Source organism: Euprymna scolopes, chromosome 17, assembly GCF_053919585.1.
Source record: "Euprymna scolopes isolate OS-2025 chromosome 17, ASM5391958v1, whole genome shotgun sequence".
NCBI classification, from domain to species: Eukaryota; Metazoa; Mollusca; class Cephalopoda; order Sepiida; family Sepiolidae; genus Euprymna; species Euprymna scolopes.
Genome location: NC_136498.1, coordinates 88978648 through 88989055, shown reverse-complemented (window position 1 = coordinate 88989055; position 10408 = coordinate 88978648). Strand labels below are relative to the sequence as shown.

At 36.6% G+C, this 10408-nt stretch overlaps 1 protein-coding gene across 1 annotated transcript; it reads left to right on the top strand.

Moving 5' to 3' along the window:
- The first annotated feature begins 476 nt into the window (after positions 1-476).
- Positions 477-1124, top strand: LOC145297038 (uncharacterized). The gene has a single exon (XM_080143262.1). The coding sequence runs from the start codon at positions 477-479 to the stop codon at positions 1122-1124; it is 648 nt and encodes a 215-aa protein (XP_079999388.1).
- The last annotated feature ends 9284 nt before the right edge of the window (positions 1125-10408 follow it).

The following is a 10408-nucleotide window of genomic DNA, read 5'->3' as shown; positions in this document are numbered from 1 at the left end:
GCTCGAAACAGAAAGAACAAATAATAAGTGGTGTGCTGACAGAAAAGAATTCTCTAACTTTTAACTTCTGTTTCTACTCTCCGGAAGTGAGTTACTTCCCTTGAGTTTTTCCTTCTTTTCTCTTCCTTTCCTTGAAGTAACAGGTCTCGTTACCCGGGTCTGTTCTTAGTAAAATAAAGCTTATTTAAAGTTTACTCCGTATCGAAGTTTTTTTCATTACAATTTATTTTACTAAGGACAACTTTGGAGAAACACAAACAATGGAGAAGTTCCTGAAACCTGAATGGCTGGATTTGGATCCCACAAAAATGGACGCTGCCGACACGTGGATACACTGGAAGCAGTCGTTCACGATATTCCTAGAAGCGGTTAACGGTTCACCCCTTACGGACGAGTCGAAATTAAACCTGTTAATCAACTTGGTGTTGATTTGAATATATAAATATATCTCGGACATCAACGACTATCGGACAGCCATGAACGCGCTCGAGGAGGTTTTTGTTCAACCCAAAAACGTCATCTTCTGTCGGCATTTATTGGCTACTCGTCGACAACGAACAAATGAAAGTGTGGACCAGTATCTACAGTCATTGAAAGAACTTGCTAAGGACTGTGAATTCCAGGCCGTGACAGCGATACAGGCAAGGGACGAATTCATAAACGGGATTTCATCATCCCACATAAGACAAAGACTTTTGGAAAACAAGAGACTCGACTTACACACGGCGTATGACCAAGCGCTCACGTTGGAGTCCGCTCAAAAACAGCTATCTATTTACGCCCAGTCAGACTCTTTGACTGCGTCCATATCTGCTGCTAAAAATAAAGAGGACAAGAACAACCAGACTGAGCATGAGGAGCAACCCACAGCAGCGGCACTCGCGGGGCAGAAATGCTTCTTCTGTGGAAAACCAAAACATAACAGGGCGAGTTGTGCCGCCAGAAACTCGATATGCAAAAACTGCAAGAAGAAAGGGCATTTTGCACGTGTCTGTAGATCTCCAACGGCAGCTGCTATGAATTATGGTGTGAGTCTCTTTTTGCTTCTTCGGTTCCTTGTTTTAATTCCTCAAAAAGCCGGTCTCGTTTGTCCTTGTGGGGAAAAATCAGAGGTGAACCTATGAGTATACTCGTCAATACCGGGAGCTCCAAAAATTTCATCCACCCTGATAAAATTAAGAAGCTCGAGTTAGCAGTCTTGCCAAGTTCAGAGAGAATCTTAATGGCTAATAGTTCTCATACATCTACTACTCTTGGACATTGTGTTGTATCTCTCAGTCTGAAAGTGTACAATAATATCAAACTGTCGATTATGGCAGACTTATGCAGTGACATTATTCTCGGGCATAAATTTTTAAACTGACATTCGTCAGCAGAAATACGTTTCGGAGGACTCCTCCCACCTCTCTCTGATTGTGGGCTAACCGCCATTAAAAATGTTCCTTACCACTCTCTCTTTACAAACTTAACCGCCAACTGTCGCCCAATAGCCGTTAAATCCCGGAGAATACCCTACCTGATGCCGAATTTATTAAATCAGAGATAACTCGTATGCTAAAAGAAGGTATTATAGAACCCTCTCAATCTCCGTGGTGAGCTCAAACTCTTGTAGTGTCTCCTAAGAGGCTTGTTATGGATTACTCCCAAACGATAAATCGTTTCACTCTCCTAGACGCTTATCCTCTTCCTCGAATGAAGGATATGGTAAATGAGATTGCCACTTACCAAGTGTTTAGCACTCTTGATTTAACCAGTGCCTATCATCAAGTTGCCATCAAACCGGAAGAACAAAAGTATACTGCCTTCGAAGCTTCTGGATCCCTCTACCAGTTTCATCGGATTCTGTTCGGAGTAACCAATGAATCATCGATGATATCATCAAACGAGAGGACCTCCGAGGAACCTTTGCCTACATCGACAACGTTACAGTTTGTGGAGAAAATCAGGCTGAGCATGATACCAATTTACAAAGCTTTATGAAGGCAGTGGCAAAAACAAGTGTCACTACTCCCTTGCTTCTGTAGACCTGCTTGAGGTCGAAACCGATGCTTCAGAACATGCTATCGCTGCCTCCCTAACCCAGAACTCTCGACCAGTGGCCTTCTTTTCAAGAACTTTAACCTCCGCTGAGCAGAAGCATTCTGCGGTTGAAAAGGAGGCCTATGCAATTGTAGAAGCGATCCGAAAATGGCGACATTTACTGCTGGGGAAGCATTTCAAATTGATCACTGACCAAAAAATCAGTCTCTTTTATGTTCGACCCCAAGGGAAATAGTAAAATAAAAAATGAGAAGATTACAAGATGGAAGCTGGAGCTTGCCTGTTTTAGCTACGATATCACTTATTGTCCAGGGAAACAGAATGCCGCTGCAGACGCTTTGTCTCGAATTTGTTCTTCTACCACCTCTGCTGACAAATTACACTCTTTGCACACAGATTTATGCCATCCAGGGGTAATCAGGATGGTACACTTCGTCAGAACCAAAAATCTCCCATACTCTGTGGAAGATGTGAGATCAGTTACAAAAGCATGTCGGGTCTGCTCCGAAATAAAACCCAGGTTTCTCAAGACGTCTCCTCAGACTCTCGTAAAGGCGAGTCAGCCTTTTGAGAGACTAAGTGTGGATTTCAAAGGACCGTTACCTTCAAACTCCCGCATCAGATACATACTGACTGTCATTCATGAATACTCGCGCTTTCCTTTCACTTTCCCCTGTGCCGATGTTTCAGCTGCTACTGAACTAACTTATTCTCCATATTTGGATTTTATACATTCTGATCGCAGAACTGCTTTCATGTCAGAGGAACTAAAGGAGTTCTTGCTTTCTCGAGGCATTGCTACTAGCCGAACAACTGCTTTCAACCCTCAAGGTAACGGACAAGTGGAAAGATATAACGGTATCATCTGGCTGACGGTAAGTCTGGCTCTGCGGTCAAGAAACCTTCACGTTACAAATTGGGAAAGAGTACTAGATGTAGCCCTCCACAGCATTCACTCACTGCTTTCCACCTCCACTAATTGTACTCCCCATGAATTCCTCTTCAATTTCCAAAGGAAATCGGCCACTGGAGATTCTATGCCCACTTGGCTTACAAACGCTAAGTCTGTCCTTTTAAAGTGGCATGTGCGTGGAAGCAAATATGAGCCCCTGTAGACCGTACTTGAAGTCAATCCAAACTATGCTCATGTTCGTTTTGGTAATGGACGAGAGACGACAGTATCCTTACGCCACTTATCGCCATTGGGTGATAGGCTGAGCAGTTTGGAGGCAGAATCAGATCCGGAGATGGAGAACCAACAGCTGCAGAATTGCACGTTCTAGCGGGATCGAAAACTCCATCCTAGAGGATTCGGTTCCTACTCCCCTCCTCTCCGATGATCGACAAAAAAGATCAGAGGAAGACAAGGTGCTGGGTCTTCAACGCTCTACCAGAGTCCGACGCAGCCCTCCATATTTAGCTGAAAACTATCAGCTTTAAACTTCTGTTTCTTTTCTCTTTTGCTGAGATTCCTTGAAGCCTTGTGCGCCCTAAAAGTCATGCGGCCCCGAATTTCACTGAGCGGCGGAGAATGTGCTGACAGAAAAGAACTCTCTAACTTGTAACTTCCGTTTCTAACTCTATGGAAGTGAGTTACTTCCCTTGAGTTTTTCCTTCTTTTCTCTTCCTTTCCTTGAAGTAACAGGTCTCGTTCCCCGGGTCTGTTCTTATTTAAAGTTCACTCTGTACCGAGGTTTTTTTCATTGCAAGTGGATGAACTTCAAGGAAATATTATATCTGAACATCGAATGCTTATTGTTGCGAATAACTAAGAAAGAAAAATTAAAAAACGGCAAAGAAAAAAAAAACGACCGTTCTAATTAATGATTCAACAGAAAAACCTTATTCAGCTTTCTAACTCTAGAAAGCGTAACTTATCTGGCCTTTCATTTATTTGTCAAATATTTATTTTTACACTTTTTCTTACCCCGATTCTTTTTTTCAAGCCCCGATTTTTTTTTTTTTTTTTTTTTTTGTAAATGGAGTTATCCTGGTAATCGTGAAGAAAGAGAGAGCCTGTTTCCTCCGTTTGACTATAGGTGGCGTTACTGTCTGTCCACCCAGTTACGGAAGCACAAAATGTTTTCAATGCCACTCTTGAAATAAAAATAAATGTTTTTGTTATATTTTAATTTTAAACGTGTTTTTTTTTTTTTTTCTTTTTTTTGCAAACATATTTAAGTTTTATTTTTTCAAACATATTTACGTTTTTTTTTGTTGTTGTTTTTGCAAACATATTTAAGTTTTATTTTTCCAAACATTTACGTTTTGTTGCTTGTTTATTTTCAAACATTTACGTTTTTTTTTGTTTGTTTTTTTGCAAGCATAAACTAAATATTTTTAAATATTTTTCTTTTTGAAAAGTTTGCTTATGCACTTATTGTACCGGTACCGCGCTATTTCTTAATAGTAGTTTCAAGTAAGATTCAGGTTTTACAATATCCTTTTTCAAATATATATATAAATACTCGCGGAAAAGGTAAAATAAGTGCAGAAAATTAAAAAAAAAAAAAAAAGGGAGGGGCTCATAAAAAAGATTTAAAAAAAAAAAAACGTTGATTTTTTTTTTAATCATAAGAGCGTAAAAAATACTCGCCGAAAAACGGTTGTATGTTTAAAAGAAAAATATAGCAAAAACAAACGTAAATGTTTGGAAAAATAAAACTTATATATGTTTGCAAAAACAAAAAAAAACGTAAATGTTTGAAAAAAAATAAAACTTAAATATGTTTGCAAAAAAAAAAAAAACATGTTTAAAATTAAAATATAACAAAAACATTTATTTTTATTTCAAGGGTAGCATTATATACATTTTGTGCTTCCGTAACGGGGTGGACAGACAGTAACGCCACCTATAGTCAAACCGAGGAAACAGGCTCTCTCTTTCTTCACGATTGCCGTTATCCTTTATAGCTCAATGACGAAGCGACAAAAAAATTCATTAAGGTGGCTTTTTTTTCTTTTTTCTTTTTTTTTCATTATCGATATTTTGTGGCAATAAGTGAAATAAACGGGACAGAACTCTTTACTATACACAAGGAGTTATTCCCCCTGATAGCTTTTATAATAAAAGGTTTATTTAAAATAATTAAAACTGGTACTATTTAATTTAAACGAATAAAAGATCAGAATTATTAATTTATTGCATTTATGACTTATTTTTATTTTAAAAAAATGATGGTAAATTTTTAGATTAGGTCCATCTCCACAATTTTCTTTTAAATGATGACTCTTTTCGACTATTGAATACGAAAATCAAATTGAAATTTTGTAATTGAAATAAGTAATTATCGAGATAAAAAAAAGTTGTATTATGCATTGTATTCTTTGGCGACCGTCTGTATTACGCGCGTGCACGCGCGCCATAAACAAGTCTACTCACATAACAAAGATGGCCACCAAAGAATACAATGCATAAAACAACTTTTATTATCTCGATAACGACTTCTTTCTGCAAAAATTTTAATGCGATCTCCGTATTCAGCATAGTCGAAAACCTAGAAAAAAAAAAGAAAATTGTGGAAGTGTACCTTGTACCTAATCTAAAAAAATACCAAAATGATAAACTTTTAATTCTATAAAAATATCTTTAATTAGAAATAATTTTTATTGCAATCAAAATCGATAATTATTTCTACTGCCGCTGTGGAATTTCCACAGATTCCACGAGTAATATATTAAATATAAATTTAGGAAAACTCGTACCCAGAAAACTCGTACCCGGAAAACCCCCTCCTTTTTGCTAGGTAGGAAAACCGGTGAATAAATACCGATTGAAAACACATTTTATGACCGTCTTGAAGAAGATATTAAGAGAAGAGAATACACATCCCATAATATTTTTAAAAAATTTACTTGTTTACTGTTGTTTGAAAAAAATTAAATTGATTTTTCTAAATGTTCGCTTTCTTAGAAAGTTTTTGGTGATTCAATTTATTTTAAAGCATTTATTTAGTAAAAATAAAAAAAAATAATAATTGTAATGTATGTAAATAAGGTTCAGACAGAGTAGTTTCCCTTGAACCAACTAACTTCCGGGTTTCCCCCCATACGTGTGTTGACGGAATTTTATTTTTTTTTTAGGACCTCGTCATTATCAGTGCAAAGGGAAAGGGTGGAGGTGTCAGCATTTTCGCCAACTTGTAAACTTCACCTGACCTCTACCCTCCTCCTCATCTTGACCGCATCTAGCAGTCGGTGAACTGAGGGACCTTTCAGCGGGTGAAGATGTGTACGTCTCTCTCTCTCTCTCTCTCTCTCTCTCGACATCGGACAGTGAAGTCCTGTTTTTTTTTTTTTTTTTTTTTTTTTTGGGAATTCCTTCGGGCCCAGCGAGCGACATAAAATAATCAACTTCTTCATTAAGGGTTGAAGGCCCATATTAAGAGGTAAAAATTGGTGTTTCAGAAAACACCATTTATTGAAGATGGTAACCCCTTTCAGAGAAAGGAGACCAACGAAGGAGCGTGATAGAGCCTGTCACAAAGAAGAAATAACATGACCTTCGCTATCAGGAAAGGAAAATTATTTCGGAAAAGAAACCTATCAGAGATAGGAAGAATTATTTCTGGGGATTCTGAAGAAAAGAAAGCCCTTTTTTCAGAAAGCCAGGAAAAGAGAGAATAAGACCCCCCCCCCCTTTTTTTCCTAGAACTTTCTTTTAAAGGTTTTGTTTGTTAAAAAAAAAAAAAGAGAGACAAAAAAAAAAGAAAAAAAGAACTTTGCAAGAACTTTGCTATCTGCATATTCAAAATATTATCAAATATTTTAAAAAAAAAAGAGAAAAGAACTTTTTATTGAAAGACTGAAAAATAGGCACCGCCAAAAATGGTCGAAAAATCAAGTTGTTGTTTTTTAAAACGAAATTACATTTATTAAAATCCATTATTTCTGAGTAACTTTTTTTTCCAGAAAGATAAATCCCTGAATTTTATCATAGAAAACAGAATAATGTAAAACTTTTTCTACTATTTTTAATTACATTTTAAATGTTTAAAGTTAACAATTGACATTTTTTGTCTTGCACAAAAAAACGTACATAAATATTTAAAAAAAAAGGTTTTTGAAATAATTAATTTATTTGTTGATTTAGGATGATTTTCTATGAGAATATGCAAAAATATTATAAGTACCTGGATTTCAAATAATTCCACTTATTCATATAGGCAACCAGTTATTTCGCGTCGATCTAGAGTCTAGATCGACAATGTTTACGTTTGTAGTTGATAAAAAGCAAACTATGGAAGACCAAACAGGCCAAAAAAAAACTTATTTTTCAGTGACGAAAATTTCAATGTATTATTAACGCTGAGGCTGGCCAGTACCAGATGGGTGACCATTTGTATGAGTTTGGTTTTTAATGTGTATGTGTGTGGGGGCCAGGCTTCCCAAAATGGGGGGGGGGGCAATTTAAAGCAGAATAAAAAAAAATTATTTCAGCGCGTTTGGTCCACCGTAGTCAAAAGGTGGCAACCGTTTTCAAACGGGATCGAAAAAAAATGATGCACAAAGGGCACAATATTTATCGAATTTTTTTTTTTTTTTTTTTTTATCGATTCTTCAAAGCATAATGCATGACTATTTAATAATGGTCATGCATTATTCGGCTCACTAAAAAAAATTGTTTGTTTATCAAAGATTTTAAAATGGCTTTTTCCGTATAAATATTAAAAAAAAATTTTTTTTTTTTTTTTGCTTAACTTAAATTAATTATTTTACTTAACATATTCACCGAATTTCACACTTCAAAACTCAAAAGCGGGATAATTAAACACAATCGAAGTTCTGATATTTAGACGTCAAAATAAGGTATGCAAACTTTTTTTTTTTTTTTAATCTATAATTCTATCCCTTACAGCAACACAATATGTTGTGTTCGGTTTCAGATGATTATTTTAAGCATATTTGTACCCCCCTCAAAACAAGGGGGGGGTGTAAGCAAATATATATATATATATATATATATATATATATATATATATATATATATATATATATCGTTTATGAAAAATAAGTACACTGTTATAAAGTTCATTCTTCTCTTAATAATCGCTGAAAATTTCGTATTGATCGGATAATTATCTGATTTTTGGTAGATTTTTAAAAAGACGGTCCGTCAAAAAGTACTTACCTGCCCCCCCCCCCCCCCCCCAGTTTTGGCAAACTCGTTTTATTAGTCGTTGTTTACACGATGATACTACTGTAATGGCGTTTGCACATGCGTAGTGAAACCCGGATGTTAGTTGGTTTCTTAGTTCAAGGGACACTACTCTGTCTGCACATGTTACATACCTCCACCCATAGTTCCGAATGCTTCGGTTTGTTTTTTGTTCTTTCACTACATCTAATGGTTTCTCTTACTGGGGCCTCCTGCTGTGTATTCCCCACTCCATTTGTTGTTTCCTGGTCCGGACTGAAGCTACCTGGACTATTGGTGCCTGAGGTCAGTGGGATCACCCAGTCTGTATCCAAGTTTTGATTTCTATTTTGTGGACTTGTTCTTCCTATTTCCGAAGCTCTATCTGCGTCCAGCTCCATCTGTTTTTTTGCATGGTCCACATGTCTCCTTACCACTGTCCCCGACTCCAGTTTAATTTCATATGACACTGGACCTGTCCGTCTCCTGACCACTCCCTTTTTCCATCTTGGTCCTGTATAGAAATTTTTGGCCCAGACTAATTCACCTTCTCTTACGAGATTTTTCACTGAATTAGTCTGGGCCAAAAATCTCGTATGCTCCGAGAGTTGTCATGATATTTCTTTTGAATTTCCTGGTGTTTTCTCATACGCTCCCTCACTGTAGTTTCCTGCGGAATGATCCAATCCAAAACTGTCTTTATTTTCCGGTTCATTAATAATTCTGCTGGTGATATGCCCGTGACCGTTTGTGGTGTGGAGTTATATGACAACAAGAAACGGCTCAGTTTTGAACTTAGGGAGCCTTTCTCATGACTCATTTTTTTCATTCCTTCCTTAAAAATCCGCTCATATCTTTCAGCCAATCCATTTGAAGTTCTGAACAAAAACGAATTATACCTACCTTCAGTTGGAATCTTTTGATAGTTCAAGTGAACAATGGGACCTCGAGCGTTTGGAAAATACTACTCACGTGAAGAAGAGACAAGCTATTTTGGGTTTCGAAAAAGTTGTCAAAAAACAAATATATAACAAATAAATGTTATCAAAGGCAAGATAAGTTACTTTTCTACCTAACTGGATATATTTTTCGTGTTCTTATTAAATGTAACATTCAGCTCCAAAAACATACAGTGTTTACCAACACTCAGCTCCAAAAACATACAGTGTTTATTGGAAAATTCAAAATGGCGGTCGACACGAAAAGAATAATAAGTTCAGGAAAAGAATAATAAGTTCAGGAAATGAATAATAAACTAGACAAAATACTGTTAGAAATTCGCTCATTATATGTTACCGTGACATAAGTTGACATATATTCGGTGGTTTTTAATAGTATTACAAACCCGGATGTTAGTTGGTTTTTAATAGTATTACAAACCCGGATGTTAGTTGGTTTCTTTAGTTCAAAGGACACTACTCTGTCTGCACATGTTATACATACATTACATATAGTATGTGCTTTTATTTCAGTGCTGTCAAGTAAGATTGTTGTTTTGTATTTGTTTTTATTCCATGTTACTTACAGGTTTTTAAAACCTGAGCTTAGGAAAATATAAGCAACCATGACTTTCAATAAATTCGAATCATTTTAAATTCATTTTGGGTCTATATTTCATTTGCTCATTCTTTACTTTGCTTGTTATTTTTCCCCCCTTTTTTTTTTTTCTTTAATTTTTTTACTTAAAAAGCGGATTTTGGAGACGACCACCCAAAATTCCGTTAGTGTGGACGCCATGACAATTGTACTGTAAGAAATTCTGCAGAAATAAGCAAGCCTTTTATTGGACGGTTTCTCCGTCCACCGATTTGTTTTAACCAATCAGATTGCATGTTATAACTGGCTGCCGAGAATATAGCGCCAATATTCCCAGATTCCAGGAAGACATCGTGGATTTCTGACTCAAATCAGGGCAGAACAGACTCGAATCGAGGCAGCGAAATTACTTGTTGCTTCGAGACATTTTAAATGCCCAAATGTGGAGCAGAACTTTATTATTGCATTTACCAATGCCCGTAATTTGCACCTTTCAATTTCATGTCTACTACCTTTCAATTTAGGGTCTACTGTTTGATCCGCCATTGTCTGCAATTGGACAGTTTTCTACATGGACTCCTTGTGTGTGCCCAGCTAGCAGCATCCTTCGTGGAAGATACGACTGCTCCAACTTTGTCAGCGGGAATCCTACCAGCTTTTATTGAAGATGAACTATTATTCCCTTCAGGAATGTTA

Excerpts from the sequence above, each read along its gene's own strand:
- LOC145297038 (XM_080143262.1), top strand. The coding sequence starts at position 477 with ATGAACGCGCTCGAGGAGGTTTTTGTTCAACCCAAAAACGTCATCTTC.